Genomic DNA, 23,504 nt, shown 5'->3' with positions numbered 1-23,504 from the left:
ATGAACTGCTGTGCTGTACATTGCCATGTTTGATTTAGCGGTTTCTGTTGTGTGACCCGTGCAACTAGAATAGTAGATTATAAAAGGCTACAAAGACTAGAAGAGGAGAGTTACAAAATGATAGAATTTACAGATGTGTTATCAAATATTTACAATTACAATAAATCATAAATTTATACATCAAATGCACAAAAAAAGTTAGTAACCAAGTTTTACAAGGAAAATTAATCAAACTTGTTTTTAAATTGGCTTTCCCATCTTATAAAATAATGGCATTCCCACATATACCGATAATGAAGGAGACACAAAGCTGTTTTAGTGCTGTACCCCCAATATTGCCAATGTAGGAAAATGGTAGTACAGCCTCATTCAAATGAGTAGTCATACTGCAGCTCCCGGCACAGACGGGCAGTGGTGTTGCGAGGAGTGACCAACTACAAAGACTGTGGCTTTGGGGTCAAAATTCTCCGGGGTAAAATATATCAACAAAAAAAAAAGTAGCAGTGGCATAGCTAGTGGAAAAGATTTGTACAGTGCACATGCCCTGGGCGTCTTGATAGGTGCCACCAATCTCTGGGTGAGACCCGCTTACCTGACGGTGATACAGATGGATCCTGTGGTAGGACATGAAGCTGTAAGTCCTATCACTCTCTGCCCTGTTATATGCCATCACTTTATAATCGGCAGTGGTGGTCACTATCAATTATAAAGTGATGGTATATCTTAGTGATATGTCATCATTTTATAAGATGCAAAAAACTCTTTATACCAGCTTCACACTTTGTGCTGTGCTGCAAAAGGGTCAAAAATACATACGTAAAGATTTACTGGAAATGTGGTTACTTTTTAAAAATCCGATTCTAGGAAATGTTTCCAGTGACTATGGATGAGCAATCCCGAACTGTAAAGTTCAGGGTTTGTATCAGACACCTGGTGTCCAGAGCCAAACTCTGAACACGGACTTTTTGCCAGAAGTCTGTTTTACTGTTCTCGTTCAGTGCCAAATAAAGTTTTTGGCCTATGGGCACTTCCGCAGCAATCACAGCATTGCCAACTATTGGCATGGCTGTGATTGGCTGGCCCACCCGTGATCCGGTGGTTGTGCAGCCCCCAGCTGTCTGCTTTATCTTGGCTTGTAATTGATATTGGCCCTTCTCCAGCATAATAAAACCAGCTCACATCTGTCTACTTTCCCTTGGCTGGTTATTAAAAATAGGGGGGGACCCTCAAATCATTTTTTTTTCATTTATACTGTATATTTATTAACAAGTACAGTAAACTACACATGCAAGGCACTGCTCCACTCCTTCACTTGGATCTCCGCCTCCTGGTTTAAGATTATTATTTTTTTATTCTATGTTATTTAAGCATTTCCCTATCCACATTTTTTGCAGGGTAATTGTCCGCTCTTACCCCCCATTTTGCTACCTTTTGCATCCCCCTAGCTCTTACTATACGACCATTAAACAGCCATTTTACAGCACTAAACCTCATTGGTTTCTATGGGGTTCGAACATCCATGGATCCGCTCGTCCCTACTAGTGACCCTTTAGTGGAAACAGTGTTGGTTACATCCAATATCTTAATAAACGGCAGCAAAACAGAAAGTGTGACCATGACCCAAACAATCCCTACAAATGGCAACTAATGAACTGGAAGACGACTAAGAAAGTCTGATTAAATAGGAGGCCAACATTATAGTATCTTGTCCTATATGTAACCTTTGTAACCTTTTGAGAAACGCTCACAGGAGCGGCAATTCCAAGTGTCATATGACAACCAGTTAAGTGTCAGCTGGCTGATCCTGGTTGTCAGGATTCAGGTTTGTGGTCTTGATGATCACACAATAATCTCATGTACTAAGTCATTGAGTCAACACTAGCGCATGCTTCTTAGCTGTACCTCTTCTTTAAAACTTTTCCTTTTCCATTTGCCTTTCTATAGGGAAGCGCTGGGGAAGCTGGAATCCCAGGAACGCCTGGAGAAATCGGCTTGGCAGGACTTCCTGGGCCAATTGGACCACGTGGATTACCCGGACCTCCAGGGCCTCCTGGTCCAGCTGGACCTGGATTAGCTGTAGGATTTGTAAGTAACAGAAGCCATGAATAATATGACTGATAATAGCCCTACCACAGGAATAAAAATACTTTAACTAGGCAAAAATGTCTACAATTGTACATGAATTCAGAGAATTGGAGCCTTCCGATGGCTTGTTCTTGTTCCTTCATCAATAACTAAAATCTAATACAGCAAGGACTCAATGACTAACACATTATTTGCGTAAAATAGAGTCAACGCAAAGTCACTTTGAGTCCATGTTGAATTCTATTATATTAATGGCTGTATATTTGCAGGGGTTCAACTTTATGTAGGAATAAAAGCTGAATAATGTTAGCATGTAACATTATATAATCTGATTTACAGTTCAGAAATGACTTACATTTGCTTCTTTTTCCAGGACGACATGGAAGGTTCTGGATTTGGTTACGGTGGTCACGGAGCTCGGGGTGCGCAGGTAATTATATACAGTTGTTGGTGTATTTACTGCAGGGTTGTGTCGCTTCGGTCATTACAAACTCTAGTAAAGTTGACGAAATACTGGGGAAAATGTATAAAGGTATCATCGGTGTGAACTGCTGGTGTTGCAGGACATGACACTTTTTGCTTTCTCATACTTTGCATATTCAAAAATGTGACACAATTATTTTTTTTATGGAAGTGCTATAAATAATGAGGTTCATTCACTTGTATAGTAGTCATGATAATGACAGACTAGATTTGCCATGAATGTCCTAGTTGGGAATACCCCTTTTAAAAGGAATCTTTTACCAGGTTTTTGTGTGTGTTATCTGAGAACAGCTTAATGTAGGGGCAGAGACCCTGATTCCACTGATGTATCACTTACTGGGCTTTTTTCTGTAGTTATGATACAATCACTGTTTTCTCTGCTGCAGATCTAGCAGTTCTCTGAATGCTGAGCCCTGTATAACCCCGCCCACACCACCGATTGGCAGCTTTATGCCTATACACTCAAAACTGCCAATCAGTGGAGGGGGTGGAGTTATACAGAGCCCATGGTACAAGACAACTGCATCACACAAGACAACTAGTCCTCTAGTGATAATTTCCTGCTGATAAAAAGCAAAGGGAAGGAGAGGGGCAGTGGATCCAGGGCACTGCAGCTGCTGAAAGTGATTCCAGGTGTTAGAGATAAAAAAAAAAAATTAAAGAAAAAATATTTTTTTCATCCTCACCACCTGGAATCACTTTCGGCAGCAATATCGCCCGGGATCCACCGGCCCTCTCCTTCACTTCACTTAATATGTCCTCCACCCACCGGGTGTGAGTTCAGCGGCCCGAGCAGCAGCCCTACTCTCAAAGCAAGTTTACTTTTCCCTGGAGTTGTGCCGCACACAACCCTCCAGTTCATCCTCATCTACCGGTAGTGGTATCACACAGGGAGCGCCTCTTTTCTCCTCTGCTGATAAAACAGTCATTTTATTGAAACTACTGCAAGCAGCCCCATAAGTGGCAACTTGCTGGGATCTGGGTTTCTGTGCTTCCATTACGTTGCTCTCAGATTTAAGACAGTAATTTGCAGAATTTTTTGCTGTTATGAAAACTTTAGCTGTCTTCTGGCACCCCTCACCAGAACCCTATGAAACCCTAATTCAGAGAGAATGAATGAAACTGAAAATGCGTATCAGGCTGGTTTCACACTCCAACCTTTTGGTCCAAGTTTGGACATCCAAGTCTGGACCAACATGGGTCTCCTAACCCAAACTCGGCAGCTTGTGAAGTTGTTGAGTTTGGACCGGTCCAGACTATGAAAGTTGGATTTGTGAAACAGGCCTTATTGCTAGTGCAGCCCATCATTTCACATGTTTTCTGTTTACAGGGACAAGTAGGAAAACAAGGATTAAAGGTAATAATCTGTCCTGTTCATACATGATGTAAAATCTTCCCTTAATTTAATACATAAACACATTAGGTAACAAAAATAAAGCCTTTGCTTCCCTTTCATGTCCCTCTGTTTTGTTTTCTGGCTATTATTAAGCGTGGTAGCACTCGAAACGCGTAGGCCCTAATGCTGTTTTTCTTGTTTTTAGAGCATTCAAATAAATTATGTTTTTAATAATGTTTTTTCCAAAAAAAAATATTTTTGCAGTAGCTGGACTCTTTTTTGCCTTTTTCTCTTCATGTCCACTTACCTGAACCCAGAACAAAAATAAAGCCTTTGCTTCCCTTTCATGTCCCTCTGGTTTTGTTTTTTTTGTTATCTTAGGGAGATCGTGGAATTCCAGGTTTGGATGGAAGACCTGGAGTAGATGGATTCCCGGGTCTTGAGGTAAGTACAGGACATCAGTGCACTTTTTCTTGAGACACCCGATTTTATATATTTTTATTTATCAGCTCTTGATTTTCTGTATTTAAAAGCAACTCCAGAAAAAATGTACAACTAACAGGCATTCTCTTATACTCCAGGGACCTAGGGGAGACAAGGGGGATAAAGGAGAAGAAGTAAGTATGAATGATGAGTATGAGCTGAGAAATATTTCCATATAAACAATTTGGCGAAACACAACCAAAAGTAGCAGCTAAACAGCAGGCGTCCTCATGTTAAAGGGATGTTCCAACAATAAAACATTTACTCCCTATCTTTTAAGGTGGATACGTGGACTGGTCACAGTTCTCCTGACCCAAACTTGAGAACCTCATAGTCATATATGAGGATGTTGAGTTCAGGTTTGGGAAACCCGGATCCAGTCTGTGCATGACCGTGCGTACACAGACCTTGTTTCACAGATGTCTCAATTTCCCTCTGTATCATACATGTCAAACTCTGGCCCGTGGTCCAAATCTGGCTCGCAGGGTGATTATATTTGGGCCGCGACGCCAGAACTGCCACCCATATGTGGGGCCATTATTCTGTATGGAGGACTATGTGGGGCCATTATTCTGTATGAAGGACTATGTGGGGCCAATATTCTGTATGGAGGACTATGTGGGGCCAATATTCTGTATGGCGGACTATGTGGGGCTCATTATACTGTATGGAGGACTATGTGGGCCCCATTATTCTGCATGGAGGACTATTTGGGGCCAATATTCTGTTTAGAGGACTATGTGGGGTCCATTATTCTGTATGGAGGGCTATGTGGGGCCCATTATTCTATATTGAGGACTATGTGGGGTCCATTATTCTATACGGAGGGCTATGTGGGGCCCATTATTCTATATTGAGCACTATGTGGGACCCATTATTCTGTATGGAGGACTATGTGGGGCCAATATTCTGTATAGAGGACTATGCGGGGTCCATTATTCTGTATGGAGGGCTATGTGGGGCCCATTATTCTATATTGAGGACTATGTGGGACCCATTATTGTGTATGGAGGACTATGTGGGACCCATTATTCTGTATGGAGGACTATGTAAGGCCTATTATTCTGTATGGAGGACTATGTGGGGCCCATTATTCTTTATGGAGGCCTATGTGGGGCCCATTATTCTTTATGGAGGCCTATGTGGGGCCTACTATTCTGTATGGAGGACTATGTGGGGACATTATTCTGTATGGAGGAGTATGGGGGTCCATTATTCTGTATGGAGGAGTATGTGGGGCCATTATTCTGTATGGAGGACTTTGTGGGGGTCCATTATTCTGTATGGAGGAGTATGTGGGGCCATTATTCTGTATGGAGGACTTTGTGGGGGTCCATTATTCTGTATGGAGGACTATGTAAGGCCTATTATTCTGTATGGAGGACTACGTGGGGCCCATTATTCTGTATGGAGGGCTATGTGGGGTCCTTTATTCTATATTGAGGACTATGTGGGTCCCATTATTCTGTATGGAGGACTATGTGAGACCCATTATTCTGTATGGAGGACTATGTAAGGCCTATTATTCTGTATGGAGGACTATGTGGGGCCCATTATTCTGTATGGAGGACTATGTGGGGCCCATTATTCTGTATGGAGGGCTATGTGGGGTCCTTTATTCTGTATGGAGGACTATGTGGGACCCATTATTCTGTATGGAGGACTATGTGGGACCCATTATTCTGTATGGAGGACTATGTGGGACCCATTATTCTGTATGGAGGACTATGTAAGGCCTATTATTCTGTATGGAGGACTATGTGGGGCCCATTATTCTGTATGGAGGGCTATGTGGGGTCCTTTATTCTATATTGAGGACTATGTGGGTCCCATTATTCTGTATGGAGGACTATGTGAGACCCATTATTCTGTATGGAGGACTATGTAAGGCCTATTATTCTGTATGGAGAACTATGTGGGGCCCATTATTCTGTATGGAGGGCTATGTGGGGCCCATTATTCTATATTGAGGACTATGTGGGACCCATTATTGTGTATGGAGGACTATGTGGGACCCATTATTCTGTATGGAGGACTATGTAAGGCCTATTATTCTGTATGGAGGACTATGTGGGGCCCATTATTCTTTATGGAGGCCTATGCGGGGCCCATTATTCTTTATGGAGGCCTATGTGGGGCCTACTATTCTGTATGGAGGACTATGCGGGGACATTATTCTGTATGGAGGAGTATGGGGGTCCATTATTCTGTATGGAGGAGTATGTGGGGCCATTATTCTGTATGGAGGACTTTGTGGGGGTCCATTATTCTGTATGGAGGAGTATGTGGGGCCATTATTCTGTATGGAGGACTTTGTGGGGGTCCATTATTCTGTGTGGAGGACTATGTAAGGCCTATTATTCTGTATGGAGGACTATGTGGGGCCCATTATTCTGTATGGAGGGCTATGTGGGGTCCTTTATTCTATATTGAGGACTATGTGGGTCCCATTATTCTGTATGGAGGACTATGTGAGACCCATTATTCTGTATGGAGGACTATGTAAGGCCTATTATTCTGTATGGAGGACTATGTGGGGCCCATTATTCTGTATGGAGGACTATGTGGGACCCATTATTCTGTATGGAGGACTATGTGGGACCCATTATTCTGTATGGAGGGCTATGTGGGGTCCTTTATTCTGTATGGAGGACTATGTGGGACCCATTATTCTGTATGGAGGACTATGTGGGACCCATTATTCTGTATGGAGGACTATGTGGGACCCATTATTCTGTATGGAGGACTATGTAAGGCCTATTATTCTGTACGGAGGACTATGTGGGGCCCATTATTCTGTATGGAGGGCTATGTGGGGTCCTTTATTCTATATTGAGGACTATATGGGTCCCATTATTCTGTATGGAGGACTATGTGAGACCCATTATTCTGTATGGAGGACTATGTAAGGCCTATTATTCTGTATGGAGGACTATGTGGGGCCCATTATTCTGTATGGAGGACTATGTGGGGCCCATTATTCTGTATGGAGGGCTATGTGGGGTCCTTTATTCTGTATGGAGGACTATGTGGGACCCATTATTCTGTATGGAGGACTATGTGGGACCCATTATTCTGTATGGAGGACTATGTGGGACCCATTATTCTGTATGGAGGACTATGTAAGGCCTATTATTCAGTATGGAGGGCTATGTGGGGTCCTTTATTCTATATTGAGGACTATGTGGGTCCCATTATTCTGTATGGAGGACTATGTGAGACCCATTATTCTGTATGGAGGACTATGTAAGGCCTATTATTCTGTATGGAGAACTATGTGGGGCCCATTATTCTGTATGGAGGACTATGTGGGGCCCATTATTCTGTATGGAGGGCTATGTGGGGTCCTTTATTCTGTATGGAGGGCTATGTGGGGTCCTTTATTCTATATTGAGGACTATGTGGGACCCATTATTCTGTATGGAGGACTATGTGGGACCCATTATTCTGTATGGAGGACTATGTGGGACCCATTATTCTGTATGGAGGACTATGTAAGGCCTATTATTCTGTATGGAGGTCTATGTGGGGCCCATTATTCTGTATGGAGGGCTATGTGGGGTCCTTTATTCTATATTGAGGACTATGTGGGACCCATTATTCTGTATGGAGGACTATGTGGGACCCATTATTCTGTATGGAGGACTATGTAAGGCCTATTATTCTATATGGAGGACTATGTGGGGCCCATTATTCTATATGGAGGGCTATGTGGGTCCCATTATTCTGTATGGAAGACTATGTGGGGCCCATTATACTGTATACTGGTTGCCCCACGACTTTGACAAAGTTTTTCATTTTGGTCCACTGTGTGTTTGTTTCTTTGACATCCCTACTCTAGATGGAGGACAGCAGTTTCTCACTGTAATACCACTTTAAGACTGATGCAGAATTATACAATACTAATAATTAAACTGCACTAATTACTAATACCACCAAATAAAGCTACAAGTACAATGTATATATGTCCTATGTGACAATGCCATGTAATAGACTTGACTGTAACACTGAATCTTGTTTTCAGGGGCAACCAGGACATGATGGAATTGGACTTCCGGGACCGCCAGGACCTCCTGGTCAAATAATTTACAGATCAAGTGATAACAGGGTAGGCGGGTTTGGTTGTTACACTCTACTCCTGTATATTTGTTCACCGCCCCGATGCTTGTATGTGCATCTTTACTAGAGATGAGTTAATCGCTTTGAGACAAATCAAAGTCTCAAATTTTACAAATAAAAAAATTAAGATGTCAGAATTATTTTTTTTATGATTCGAATTGTGCGAATCCAGAAAAATTTCGTCAGTCTACCATCATTTTTGCTAAATTCAAAAGAGCCAGGAAGGGGATAGAAAAAAAAAAAATGTTCCCCTCTCTCTGGCCATCACCTTGTCCGTGCAGCTCCATGTTTGGCTGTTTATGTTCTATCTTTATTCACAGGCCTCCAGTCTTCTTTTTGTCACAGCCAAGTTGGGTTTTTGACTCCTCTGCCGCCCACTAGTCCTCGTGACATCGTGACCAATGTCATGATGTGTGTCAAGCTGCAACATTACAACACGTGAAGGCCTAGTGGGACCTGTGACATGACGAAGACTGGTGGCCTGTGAATGAAGACTCGACTAAAGTGACCACACTGCGAGCTAGGTGGACAAGGTGAGGGCCAGAAAATAGGCAAGTATCAATTTTTTTTTTCACCTTCCGTTTATTATGTTCTGAGAGACCCTAGAACATAATAAAACACATTGAATAAATTCAATGCAAAACTAATTTCATGGCTGAATGCAGATTTGCTCATCACTAATTTTTACAATTGGATGTCAACTGATATCATAATGTGATTTTTTTTTTTCAGGATATAGTTGGAGGTGTGAGTGGAGAAGAGGTAAGAAGCACATTACCGGCTGTCCGGATCATAATAAGGCACTACACCAGTACTTCTCACATTTAGGAGCTTCATTTTGAGGTGTGAAACCAAATTTGAGAATATTCCATAAGTCAGTAGCCTTAAATAAACTAAATATTGTATTGTGTAGAATATGAAATTCCTTATGTGGGTCATTAGAGTATGTTCATACTGAGTTTTCAAGCCGAAACTTCTTTTTTGAAGAGGTCTTTTGTAGGAGTTCCTGAAGCAGTTTTGGAAGAGATTTTTTTTTCTCCTGAAACATTGGGGTTGGACAGTTCCTAGTTTGGAGACCTTTTCTTCATTTCCTTCTTCCACTTCGTCATTTCCTTCTTCCACTTCGAAGAAGTGCCATGGGCTTTGTTTTTTCCACCAGACGTTTTTTTTCAAAATCTCTTCAGTAAAAAAAAAAAAAGCTCATAATCTCCTCAAATGAACAGATTTCCCATATAAATGAATTAGAAGAGTTTTTTCTTCCAGAGTTTTTAAGCCGTTTTTAAAGAGGATCTGCTCCAAAGGGCTCCTAAGAAAACTCTGTGGGTACATAGATTTATGGTCAATGTGTTAGGGAAGAACTAATACAGGATGGAGGCTAGTTAGGAAATACTGATAGTTTTGTGATGAAGTGAAAAATAACATTTTTTTTTTCTACAAAATAAAATCTTTTATCCATCTATTTACAGGGAAGAGATGTTGGGCAACAAGTAAGTTGAACATCATGTAGGTTTTTTTAACATTGCGCCCATTTTTCTGCCCTTGACTACAATATATATTTCATTTTCAGGGATCCAGAGGATTCAAAGGTGATCAAGGAGATCAGGGTTATCCAGGACTGCCTGGTGTTAAGGTGAGAGTAATAAAAATCTGCAGAAAAATTGGAGACTTGTTATGCTCCACTGTCTCAGGTAGAGTATAATGTTTTCAGGGTCCATCTTGGTGAACATTAGGGGTCTGAAACATTAAAGTTGTTTTCCCCTATTCTAAAAGTTATTTTCAATGGACCCAAGTTGGGGTAATTAAAAGGGTTTTCCCACGAACAAAGTTACTTTTAATCAACATTTTAATGAATCGATCTTTCAATAATAATAATTTCCACAATTGGATGTGTTTAAAAAAATGTTCCTGTGCTGAGATAATCTTATAAATGTTCCCCTGCTGTGTACTGTGTAATGGCCGTGTCTGACCCTGCAGGAACATGGTCTGATCATACCACAGCTCCTGGGCAGGGGAGGAGGCAAAAGAGTATACAGACATTACAGCATGGGATCACAGATGATTCTGTGAGATAAAACATTGCTTAACCGGTTCCCGACCGCCCACTGTAGATAAACGTCGGCGCTTGCCGGGCTCTGTGCAGTGCCGACGTTTAAAAAAGGTGGGTGGTCTCGCAGTGCTCAGGACCCCCAGGGTCCTGCAAGCACTGCGATTCCGGTGCAGAGCGTTAGCTCTGACAGGGTACATCATCGGGACCTGATTAGATCAGGTCCCAGTGATGTTAACCCTTTGCTGTCTTCTATATGCTGTGATCTATAGTGATCGCGGCATATAGGAGACAGCAGGAAGAGAGGGGGTCGTCTTACTTACCTCCGAAGACCTCCGTTTCGTTTGAGGACCTGGGGTTGCTATGGCAGCTGGAGGTCACATGACCGCCTCCTGCTCTGCCATATATGGTGTCCTTCCTGTCTGACTTCAGCCTGTATGTAGCTGAAGTCAGACAGGAGACTCTGACTGAAACAGTCAGTGAAGATCTCATATAATGTAATATATGTGTATTACATTACATGAGATCAGTGATCAGAAAAATAAAAATTAATGTCCCATACAGGGACTAAGTAAAAATGTAAAAAAAAAGTTTTTAAACTATTAAAAAAAAAATCACAAAATAAATAAAAATAAATAAATAAAATATTAAACCAATAAATCCGTAAATTATTACAAAACCAAAAAAAGTACACATATTTGGTATCGCCGCGTCCGAAACAACCCGAGCTATAAAACTGTCACACTAATTAACTCCTTCTGTGCACACCGTAATAAAAATAAATAAAAAACGGAGCAAAAAAATATGCTTTTTCATCATATCGCCAAACAAAAAGTGGAAAAAAATGCGATCAAAAAGCAGAATAGAAATAAAAATGGTACCACTGAAAACGTCATCTTGTTCCGCAAAAAAAAGCCGCCATACAGCTCCATCAGCCAAAAAATAAAAAAGTTATAGCGCTCAGAATAAAGCAATGCAAAAAAAATATTTTTTTTTTCTATAAAATTGTTTTATTGTGTAAAAGCGCCAAAACATAAAAAAAATACAGTAAGTGTAGTATCGCTGTAAACGTACTGACCCGAAGAATAACGCTGCCTGATCACTTTTACCACACGCAGAACGGCATAAAAAAAAACTCAAAAAACAATTCCTGAAGTGTTTGTTTTTGTTAACTTTACCTCCCAAAAAACGGAATAGAAAGCGATCAAAAAATGTCACGTGCCCAAAAATGGTTCCAATAAAAATTTCAACTCGTCCCGCAAAAAACAAGCCGTCACATGACTCTATCGGCCGAAATATGGAAAAATTATAGCTCTCAAAATATGGTGATGCAAAAACTAGATTTTGCAAAAAAAGCGTATTTTAGTGTGTGACAGCTGTCAGTCATAAAAACCCGATATAAATCTGGTATCTCTGTAATCGCACCGACCCGAAGAATAAAGTAATCTAATCAGTTATATCACACTAGGAACGGCATAAAAAATAAATAAAACAAATATTATTCACCTGCTACTGATTTGTTTATTATGTCTCCCAAAGATCCCAGTAAGGCTCTGCTCACATTTATCCTGTGCTCTGCGCTGAGCACTTACACCAGAGTTTCCGTGTAAATCTCTGAAATACGTGATTCAGCCAGAACCCATGATGGAAGATTCCCTGTAATGAGGCAGATATAGGCCACTGTGGATGCCGTCTAGCCTGGGATCCCACGGTGTCATTTGTTTTAGGCGTGCATAAAAGTGCGGTTGGCCACAGTTTTGTGCACTTCTGAAAAAAAGGACACCACTAAACAGAGGCCAGACGGAGTCCAGAGTAACTCTGCTGCCTCATTACAGTGAATGGATCCTGCAGGGGTTTCATCTGAATTACATCACTTGGAAAATTAGATGGAAACCCCGATGTAAGTGCTCAGCCTAGAGCGCCGGATAAATGTTACGTAAAATGTTCCCAATAAAAGCTTCAACTCAGTCCTCAAAAAAAGCTAGTCCCCACTCAGGTCCATCATCTGTTAAAAATATAAGGGACTTCCAAGTTACTGGTAGCAGAAAGGCTCTGGAAAAGCAAAATGGTCCTTGCCCCCCAAAAGAAATTCAGAAAATTTTGTGCTCCCAAATCCAAATGCCTATTCTACAATAATTTGTTCTCCAATTGTCAAATAGCGCTCCTTCCCCCTCAAATCTCACCGTATGGCTAAGTGGTACGATACAGCCACATATGGGGTATTGACACTTTTAGAAGAAATTGTGTGACACATTTCGGCACCATTTTTACCCATTGCCCTGTGTGAAAATGTAAAATCTGAGGGTAAAACATTTTTTTGTGGTAAAAATATAATTATGCTTTTTTCACTGCCCAATGGTATAAATGTAAAAATTAAAAAATGCTCACTACTTCCCTAGATGAATTCCTTGAGAGGTGTAGTTTACAAAATGGTGTCACTTGTGGGGGGTTTCCACTGTTTAGGCACATCAGGGGCTCTCCAAACGCAACATGGCGTCCGCTAATTATTCAGACAAATTTTACATTCAAAAAGTCTAATGGCGCTCCTTCCCTTCCGAACCCTGCCGTGCGCCCAAACAGTGGTTATCCCTCACATATGGGGTATCAGCACGCTCAAGAGAAATTGCACAAAAAAATTTGGGGTCCATTTTTTTTTTCATGTTACCCCTGTGAAAATAAAAAAATTGGGTCTAAAGTAACATTTTTGTGAAAAAAGTTAAATGTTAATTTTTTTCTTCCACATTCCAAAAATTCCTGTGAAGCACCTGAAGGGTTAATAAAGTTCTTGAATGTGGTTTTGAGCACCTTGAGGGGTGCAGTTTTTATAATGGTGTCACTTTTGGGTATTTTCTGTCATAAAGACCCCTCAAAGTGACTTCAAATATGATGTGGTCCCTAAAAAAATGTTTTTGTAAATTTTGTTGGAAAAATGAGAAATCGCTGGTCAACTTTTAACCCTTATAGCTCCCTAACAAAAAAAAATTTGGGTTCCAAAATTGTGCTGATGTAAAGTAGACATGTGGGAAATGTTATTTATTAACTATTTTGTGTGACATATCTCTCTAACCACTATCATGAAGTACAATATGTCACGAATAAACAATCTCAGAATCAGGGGAATACGTTGAAGCGTTCCAGGGTAATTACTTCATAAACTGGCAGTGGTCAGAATTGAAAAAATTGGCCTGGTCACGAAGGCAAAAACAGGCTCTGGCGCGAAGTGGTTAAACACAGGCAGTGAAATGTTTTACCTCACAAAAAGAATCAGCTGCGTTCCCATGCTGAATCGTCTGTATACTCTTTTGCTTCCCCCCTGCCTGGGACTGTGGTATGATCAGACCATGGTTCCATACACAGTCAGATACAGCCATTATACAGCACACAGCAGGGGCACATTTATAAGATTATCTCAGCACAGGGACATTTTTTTTTAACACATCCAATTGTTAAACTTGTTTTTATTCCAAGATCTATTGCTTAAATCCAATACTCCTTTGCACTTGCTTTTGTGTCCGCCAGTGTCAAGTTATATTCTTCTGTCAACACAGATTTCTGAGGGCTTTTTTGTTTATTTTTTTAATCATTTTGGATTACATATCATTTATTGATTAAAGAGGTCATTTGATCACCAGATATTGATGATCTATCCTTAGAATAGATCACCAATATCTAACTAGTGGGGGTCTGACTCTTGGCAACCCCAACCACATTCAGCCATCCCCCAGAACTCAGCTGTTCTGGGGGGTGGCTGAATGTAAACATTGTACAGAATTACAATGCACACCTTCATTCACTGTGTAGTGGCCACTTCCATGAACTGCAGAACAGCTCTTATTCTCCTGAATGAAACTGTTCTACAGGACCTGGCAGCGGACACTGCACTTTGAATCGAGCTGTACATTATAGCTCCGGGCAATGTGTTTACATCCAGCCACCCATGCTTATAACCACTGATCGGTTGTTGGATGTTGGCTCCCCCCCAACAATTTTTTTTCATGTTGATGACCTATTTGGTGACCAGACAACTCCATTAAAAAAAAAATACGGAGGGTAATGGAAAAAAGCATGAATTTTTATATTTTGTTTTTGTTATAAATGTATGCTTTTCACTGGGTTGCTTTTATTGGGTCAGTATGATTAAGGTAATAACAAACATGTATAGTTGAAGAAATAACAGTAGACTGTGCCGATTGCAGCAGCTCACAAGTGATTATAGAATGACCAAGACTTTTTAGTTTGCATCCATTTGTCTTGAAACGGAGTTGTTTACGATTTAAAAAATAAATCCACAAACCTTACACAACCATCAATTGGTTGTGTCTGATATTGCAGTTCAGCTTTATTAAAGTGAATAGGTCTGAACTGTAACATCACATTCAATCTGGGGACAGCTATTGCACTGTTTTTGGAAGAATAAAAAACAATATTTTTGGTAATTCTTTACAAGTTTTACAACCCCTAGACTGCAATAAACATCACAGGTATTGTCTTTACTCAAGTCTATTGTTTATTGCGCCATGTTACATAATGGACTGTGGTCTCATGTCTAGGGGGAGAAGGGAGAACCTGGAATGATGCTGGGGCCGGATGGCACACTAATTACCGGATCTTACAGAGGCGAGAAGGTAAGAACATGGCACAGGTAGCTGAGGGCTTGAAATCTGGAATTTTCCTGATATCTTACACAAATATCATAAGGCCCCATAGAGAAATTTAGTATGTTCCATTTACCCCAGGCCCACTCTCACCACTGGACCCACCAAGCACTTCTGTTTCTCATCCTTGTGATTTGAGGTGACTTTTGGTACTAACACCGGATTGGTGCCGAGAAAATAATTTCTTTCTTAATAAAATTGTTCTTTGTTTTAGGGAGACATTGGACCAAGAGGCCCTCAAGGACCTTTGGGACCTGCAGTAAGTATGATGCCAAAGATGAAAATCTTCATTTTAGTGCAATAATGATATGGTGCTAATATATCATTATGTTGTTTTAGGGCCCATCAGCACCAAAAGGTGAAATTGGATTCCCAGGAAGGCCTGTAAGTTTACTACACCTGTTACAATTTTTCTTATGTCTTTTCCTTTTTTCTATTCAATTTTGCCATCAAATGTACAACTTCTCCAATGTACAACACCCCAACCTTTTGATATGACACTTCCAGAGACCACAGACCCACTGATTTTTTAGGAGGGGTCATTTGTAAGATTTTACTGTAGCCATAATAAAGTATTAAGGCAATCTGACTATTTCTTTGTAGGGTCGTCCTGGCATGAATGGACATAAGGGAGAGAAAGGTGAACCAGCAGACCCTACTGGTTTTGGAGTACGGGTGAGTTTTATGTATCGTCTCTGTTTATTCAGACTAAGTATTAGCCAATTATGCTCCACTAAAACAGGCGAGGGTGATGATGGTTGTAAAAGACCCTAATGAATAATTTATCCTCACCCCTCAAAGGAGGGCTTTTCACCATGACCCTATTAAGGGCGTTGGAATAGAGCATCTTTGTGGTTATTACCCATTAATACACTTCTAAAATTATATATTCTATGGAAAAATCTTTATCTTATAATAGTGAACATATATAACATTAGTGTTTTTTCTTTTCATAGGGACCACCCGGACCTCCTGGCCCACCTGGTCCTCCAGGATCCACTGTAAGTATCTCATACACAGATATATGTTATTAATATGGAAGACCCAGATGCTGGTGAACGTCTGTTATTGTTGCAGAGCACTTTCTAAAACATTTGATTCCTTCGTATGAAACAATTTGAATCAATTCCCTTTACTTAATATGTACTTAGTAGGCTACACTTCAATGTCTTCTACATACCATTTGCTGTCTTTCAGGGATACAGTGATCACGGGTCTGTTGGGCCACAAGGATATCCAGGTAAAATTAAACCAGGGGCTGAAATGTGGTTATTTGTAACTAAAGTTTATTTCAGATTATCACAGATTAAAACAGAAAGAAGTAGGGAATTTCCTAAATGTATTCTTTTAGTCTCATTAGGAGGGTTACACTTAAAAAGGGTTGTCTGCACTTAGGCTACAAGTCTGCAGTCAGTCTGGGAGCGGCGATAATGTGACCACTAGTATACGATTTGCAAACGTCCAGCCACATTCTGACTAGATGTGTCCACCTCGCTCAATACACTTGCATTAAGAGAGACCGCTCCCATCTAGTTGGCATGTGACCGCATGTATGCAAATTTCATACTTGTGGTCACATGCCCGCCACTCCCGACACCAGAGAGTCCTTGCAAGGTACAGTGTGCACAATGTGAGGATTCACAAGTCTGCAGTAACATGGGGTATAAGCCTGCAGTCACTCTGAGGCCGGACAACCCATTAAAAAAGACATTCATTCCCCATCCACAAGACAGATGATAAATGTCTGATTGCTCAAGGCCCCTCTTCTTGGTCTCTCACCAATCACTCAAATGGAGCGGTAGTTGATCATGCACTCTTACTCCATTTAACCCCTTCCCAACTGAGCTTTTTTTGGGAGGGTTCAGGGGGGGGTCCCCAGCTTCCAAGAGAATAGGTTTTTTTATTTTTCATTCAACATAGCCACACAAGGCCTTTTTTTTTATGGTAGACGAGTGAATTGTAGTTTTGAATGACCCTACAATGTACTGGAAAATAGGTAAAAAAAATTCCAAGTGCAGTGAAATGGGGAAACCAGTACAATTCCACCATTGTTTTTTGAGTTTTGATTTTATGAGGTTCATTGTTCGGTAACAATAACCTGGCGATAGGATTCTTCAGATCAGTATGATTACCGCAATAACCAAACTCTTTTAGTTATTTTAAGTGGTGAAAAAAAACAAACAGAAATTTGAAACAAAAAATTGGTCTGTTGCCTTGTTCTGAGACTCATTGCATTTTTATTTTTTTTATCGCTTCATTGGGGGACACAGGACCATGGGTGTATGCTGTTGTCGCTAGGAGGTTGACACTAGGCAAAAAAAGAAATAGCTCCTCCTCAGTATGCACCCGCCTACAGGCACCAAGCTCTCCAGTTTAAGCTTAGTGTCTGTAGGAGGTAGACTGGATCCTAACTGATCCAACCCTGTTGTGTTTTATTAATGTTTGTTCTTTATTTTTCAGATACAGCTCTTCAGGGTTAACAGGGAACACTGCGTCCCCTGTTATTCCCATTCTCAAGCGACCGAGAGAGCAGTGTGGCATTTCCCACATCGCTCACTCTCGGACCCGCTGGGCAAGACCTATCCCCTGTCACCTTCAGGTGTCTCAGGGTGATTCTCGGTGGCCAGTTCTTGCTTATTCCCCACCCCAGCCCCCTCCTCGGAGCGGCCTGGGAGGGAGACTTTGGTCACTGTGGTGACCTTCTCCCAGATTCTGGGGTTGACACCGTCTCCTGCACTGTCCAGGACCGGTCAGTGCGGGAAGGAGGAAGAGCCAGGATCCCTCCTATCCACGGAGGACCTCCTGTGTCCATCCTCAGAGGGAAAGAGGAAGAAGAGTCATCGGGACCTTATACAAAGGTACAATCCCTCCCTGCTGCCTCCTCAGCCCCAGGTCCCTCAGAACTCACGGTTATGGCACAGAGTTGCCTGCCAGCGGGCCTTGTAAATCCTGGGATATTAATGGGGGCATCACATCCCCGCCGACGCTCACTTACAGCAGCGCTTCCCTGGCCACGCCCCCTCTCCTCGCATCTTCATCGGCACAGCATGGCGTCCCCCTCAGCATGGCGTCCCCCACAGCCCCCCCTTTCTCTTTCCTTTTTGCGCGGCAAATCTGCCCGCGCTTTCTCTGTTGGGGGGCGTCTCGGGTGGGGCGTTAATCTTTCCGGCGGGTATATTCCCCCCCCGGAAACCGGCCAATCAGGACCGAGGAGCAATGTGACTCTTCCGTCACGCCCACAGTTCTCCCTGGGACCTATCAGTGGCTGAGTTCTTAAGCCCGCCCCCATGCCTTCTGCCTATCGGAGCTTTGGCTCCCCTAGGTTGCTCAGGGCAGCACGCTCTGCTCCTGCTCCGCCACTCTACGCTGCTCTCTGTTCTGGCTCCGGCAGCATCACTCTGTCTGACTGCCTCATCACCGCAGCCCTGCTCCTGTCTCCGCGGCTCCGGACTTTCCGACGGGGGATACGGGACCGTGCCCATTCCTGACCGGGTAGGCCCTACTCTGGCACCTACACACACCACAGGCTCCCTCCTCTGCAGTATTCCTGGTTAAGGCACATATGCCCAAACCCAGAGAGCTTTCTGTCCGTCCCACTCACACAGTCACATACTACGCCTGTGCTCTTTGCAGTACTAAGTGGCCCGCGGGTCTGACAACGGCTTTCTGCTCGACCTGCAAGCCTCCCACCATGCTGGCACCCCAAGACCCCCCTGCCGCCCAGGACGAGTTAACTCCCCCTCCTCCGGAGTGGGCTGTTGCTATTTCCCAGTCTGTCTCTGACCTCACCAAGGTATCTCAATCTCTGGTGTAGGTCCTAGAATGCTTGCCCATGCTATCCACGGCCACCAGTGCTCCGAACGTTCCAAAGGATGATTCGCAGGCACCCCTGCCCCCTCCTTCTAAGGGCTGACCGAGGGCACGTTCTCAGAAACGGACTCACACAAGTTCATCCTCCAGCTCTCCAAACTCCAAATTGCTCCCTGCATCTCACACCTCTTCCCCAGAGGTCGCTCCGGGATCAGACACGGCATCAGATTGTGACTCTGGATCCGACACGGACCAATATTCTAGAATCCAGGACATGGTTGACAGCCTTATATCGGCCGTCAACCAGACTCTTCATGTTAAAGAGGACGAGAGCCCTTCTCAGGACTACTCCTTTTCCTTCAAGAGAATCAAGCGCCCGGCACGCACCTTTTCTAACCATTCAGAATTTGATGGTGTCTTTCAGAAACAGTGGGAGCATCCAGAAAAGCTCTTCACTGGAAAGAAACAGACATGCTATACCCCTTTAACCACAACCTCATCAGCAGATGGACGGAGTCCCCTTCTGTGGATCCTCCTGTCTCTCATCTCTCGGCTAAGACGGTACTGTCCCTTCCAGACGGTTCTTCCCTCAAGGACACTACGGATAGACAGGTTGAGGCCTTGGCTAAGTCAGCTTTCGAGGCTGCTGGCACCTCCTTTTGTCCGTCCTTCGCCTCAACTTGGGTATCAAAAGCAGTCTCCGCATGGGCCAAACAGCTTAGGCAGTGCCTCCTCACGGGGGCTTCCCCAGACGATCTGGCTGACCTAGCGGATCAGATCGCCCACGCAGGGAAATATCTGCTCACGGCGTCCCTTGACGCCGCTACCTGTTCAGCCCGCGTCTCCAGCAATATCATCGCTATACGTAGGATTCTTTGGCTGAAGGCTTGGAACGCCGACCTGGTCTCCAAGAAATCACTAACAAATCTCCCTTTTCAGGGCTCCAGACTGGTTGGGTCTAAATTAGACCAGATCATCTCTGATGCCACTGGGGGCAAGAGCACTTCCCTTCCTCAGCCGAGACCTAATCGCCTTTTTCCTAGGAAACGTTACCTTCAGTTCCGGTCCTTTCGTCGGTTCGCTCAACCAGGACCCTCCTCTCAACAGAACCGTACCCCAGCACAGCAAGACAGACGTAAACCTACCTTTAGGCCCACTCCCAACTGGCGCGCAAAAGGTCGCTCTTCCAAGCCCTTTGGATCCCGATCACGATCCAACAGATTTTCCTCAGCATGACGGGTCACTCCCACCTGGGATTTCTCCCAGGGTGGGAGGCCGTCTACTTCTGTTTCGAGACCCTTGGGTATCGGCAATAGAGGATGCCTGGGTCAAGGAGATAGTGACCTCAGGCTACAAGATCGAGTTCAACGCCATACCAGGAACATGATTTCTCAGGTCCCGCCACCCGCATCCATCTCTACTTCCCGGTTTCCTTCAGGCCATTGCCTCCCTTCTGCGCTCAGGAGTTATAGTTCCAGTCCCTCTTCAGGAAAGGTGTTCAGGTTTCTACTCCAATCTTTTAGTCGTTCCAAAAAAGGACTGCTCACTATGTCCGATCCTAGACCTCAAACAACTAAACCGACAGGTACGCGTACGGCACTTCAGAATGGAGTCCCTCAGGTCGGTAATCGCCTCGATGGAGGCCGGGGAATATCTATGTTCAGTGGACATTCAGGATGCGTATCTTCATATCCCAATCTGTGCACCACATCAGAAGTTCCTTCGATTTGCCTTCCAGAACGCACATTACCAGTTCACTTCTCTCCCCTTCGGGCTTGCCTCCGCCCTGAGGGTTTTCACAAAGGTAATGGCGACGGTCATGGCCATTCTACGAGCCAGGGGGTTTGTAATTATCCCCTACCTCGACGACCTAATGATCAAGGGTCCCACGTTCAGGGACTGTATCCACAGTCTCAAGATCACCCTGAACACGCTCTCTCGGTTAGGCTGGCTGATCAACACAGACAAATCCTCCCTGGTCCCATCTCAGTGCTTAACCTTTCTAGGGATGCAGTTCGACACGACCCATGCGCGGGTCCTTCTCCCGAGGGAAAAGATAAACTCTCTCCGTCGGGGGATTCACCTGCTTTCCGACCCTAGTCCACGCCATCTTCGCCTATGCATGAGTGTCTTGGGAAAAATGGTGGCAGCTATGGAAGCAGTCCCGTTTGTCCAGTTCCATACCCGGCCTCTTCAACTGGCCCTTCTGTCGGCATGGGACAAGAACCCGTCGTCTCTAAATCGACGCATCAGGTTACCTCTTCTTGTGAGAAGGTCATTAATATGGAAGACTCGTCCTTCTTCCTTCAGACCCGGGAGGTCATTCTTACCGCTTCGCTGGCAGGTGGTCACGACCGATGCCAGTCTCATCGGTTGGGGGGCAGTCTTCCTCCACCACATGGCGCAAGGCCCTTGGAGTTTCCACGAAACCTCCCTACCGATCAATATATTGGAGATAAGGGCAATTTACCTGGTGTTGCGTCACTGGCAGGACATTCTTGCAGGGTTCCCTGTCCGCGTACAATTGGTCAACGCCACGGCGGTGGCGTACATAAACAGTCAGGGAGGAACGCGCAGCAAGTCCGTCTTGAAAGAGGTGACAAGAGTGCTAGTTTGGGCCGAGAACACTGTTCGGGCAATCTCAGCAGTCCACATTCCGGGGCTCGACAATTGGGCGGCCGACTTCCTCAGTCGGCAGGGCCTTGCCTCAGTAGAATGGTCTCTCCATCCGAAGGTGATCCATTAGATTTGCTTACGATGGGGCACGCCAGACGTCGACCTCATGGCGTCTCGGTTAAACCACAAGGTTCCATCCTTCGTAGCCCGGTCCCGCGATCCTCTTGCGATCGTTCAAGACGCGCTAGTCATTTCATGGTCTCAGTTCCAGCTGCCCTATCTTTTTCCCCCTCTACCATTGATACCTCGGGTCGTCAAAAAGATCAAGACAGAAGGAGTACCGGTAATTCTAGTAGCCCCGGATTGGCCCAGACGCATCTGGTACGCAGATCTGGTAAACCTGCTCGTCGACTCCCCCTGGAGACTACCGGACCGTCCCGACCTCCTCTCTCAGGGGCCTATTCTTCATAAGAGTTCTCGTTCTCTGAATTTAATGGCATGGCCGTTGAGGCCGCAGTGCTGAAAAAGGCGGGTTTTGCTGACGTCATCCAGACCCTAATTAGTGCCAGGAAACCCGCAACCTCGCGCATATACCACAGAACCTGGAGAGCCTTTAATCGTCACTGCGAGAATGACCGACTAGCTCCCATGTCCTTTTCGCTACCGGTCATTTTGGCTTTTCTTCAGTCTGGCCTGGAAGCGGGACTCTCTCTAAGCACTCTTAAAGGCCAGGTTTCGGCCTTGTCTATTCTACACTGTGTTCCAAATTATTATTCAAATAATATTTTCTCAGATTTTCCCAAATTACCTATATGAATTGCAGTCATTGTAATTTTCCAGTCAAATAACTATTAGAGTACAATTGAAAGGTTTTTGTACAAACTGCCTATGATAACAGTATATTTTTAAAAAAAGAAAAAACTCAAACTGCACTCAAAATGCATGTTCCAAATTATTATGCACAGCAGAGTTTTCAACCTTTTCATTTTAATAAAGAACAAAAAAATGGTAATTTTTGAAATTATAAGCATTAGCAGGTTATTACAAACTGAAATCAAACAGTTTTCAACTCAAAACTTTATTCTAGGTGATGTTACATTTGCACATAGGACCCCTTGTTCGAAAGGAGCTTCTGAACTCTCTCGTCCATTGAATTTGTCAGGGTTTTGATGGTTTCTGCTTCAATTGCTTTGCATGAGGACAGAATACCCTCCCAGAGCTGTTGCTTAGATGTGAACTGCCTCCCGCCATCATAGACACTCCTTTTGATGATGCTCCAGAGGTTCTCAATGGGGTTGAGGTCAGGGGAGCATGGGTGCCACACCATAAGTTTGTCCCCTTTTATGCCCATAGCAGCCAGAGATACAGATGTGTTATGTGCAGCATGAGACGGGGCATTATCATGCATGAAATGATCTCGATGGTCCAGATGGATGGAGTGGAGGATGGCTGGTTGATGGACACCCCATGCAAACACGGCTACGGCGCTAACAAGGAGGAGGTGGAGTAATGTTTTGGGCTGGAATCATGGGGAGAGAGATTGTCGGCCCTTTTAGGATCCCTGAAGGGGTAAAGATGAACTCCATAATGTATGTTGAGTTTCTCAAACAGCACTTCCTTCCATGGTTCAAGAAGAAGAACCGTGCATTCCGCAGCAAGATCATTTTCATGCATGATAATGCCCCGTCTCATGCTGCTCATAACACATCTGCATCTCTGGCTGCTATGGGCATAAAAGGGGACAAACTTATGGTGTGGCACCCATGCTCCCCTGACCTCAACCCCATTGAGAACCTCTGGAGCATCATCAAAAGGAGTGTCTATGATGGCGGGAGGCAGTTCACATCTAAGCAACAGCTCTGGGAGGGTATTC

General features: G+C 43.7%; 1 protein-coding gene across 3 annotated transcripts in view; it reads left to right on the top strand.

Moving 5' to 3' along the window:
* Positions 1-23,504, top strand: part of COL18A1 (collagen type XVIII alpha 1 chain) — a 220,250-nt gene that overhangs the window by 180,265 nt on the left and 16,481 nt on the right. For all 3 annotated transcript variants that reach the window (XM_073646775.1, XM_073646773.1, XM_073646774.1), the window contains 15 exons: positions 1,945-2,085; positions 2,459-2,515; positions 3,899-3,925; positions 4,286-4,348; positions 4,486-4,521; positions 8,412-8,495; positions 9,239-9,268; positions 9,973-9,993; positions 10,074-10,136; positions 15,101-15,175; positions 15,420-15,464; positions 15,545-15,589; positions 15,809-15,880; positions 16,162-16,206; positions 16,403-16,445. In XM_073646775.1, coding sequence (XP_073502876.1) covers positions 1,945-2,085; positions 2,459-2,515; positions 3,899-3,925; positions 4,286-4,348; positions 4,486-4,521; positions 8,412-8,495; positions 9,239-9,268; positions 9,973-9,993; positions 10,074-10,136; positions 15,101-15,175; positions 15,420-15,464; positions 15,545-15,589; positions 15,809-15,880; positions 16,162-16,206; positions 16,403-16,445 — 847 coding nt within the window. The remainder of the gene's footprint in view (positions 1-1,944; positions 2,086-2,458; positions 2,516-3,898; positions 3,926-4,285; positions 4,349-4,485; positions 4,522-8,411; positions 8,496-9,238; positions 9,269-9,972; positions 9,994-10,073; positions 10,137-15,100; positions 15,176-15,419; positions 15,465-15,544; positions 15,590-15,808; positions 15,881-16,161; positions 16,207-16,402; positions 16,446-23,504) is intronic.

This window comes from Phyllobates terribilis, unplaced genomic scaffold, assembly GCF_046119375.1.
Source record: "Phyllobates terribilis strain yellow unplaced genomic scaffold, ASM4611937v1 Scaffold_9__5_contigs__length_417890890, whole genome shotgun sequence".
NCBI lineage: Eukaryota > Metazoa > Chordata > Amphibia > Anura > Dendrobatidae > Phyllobates > Phyllobates terribilis.
This window is presented reverse-complemented; position numbering and strand designations above follow the sequence as displayed.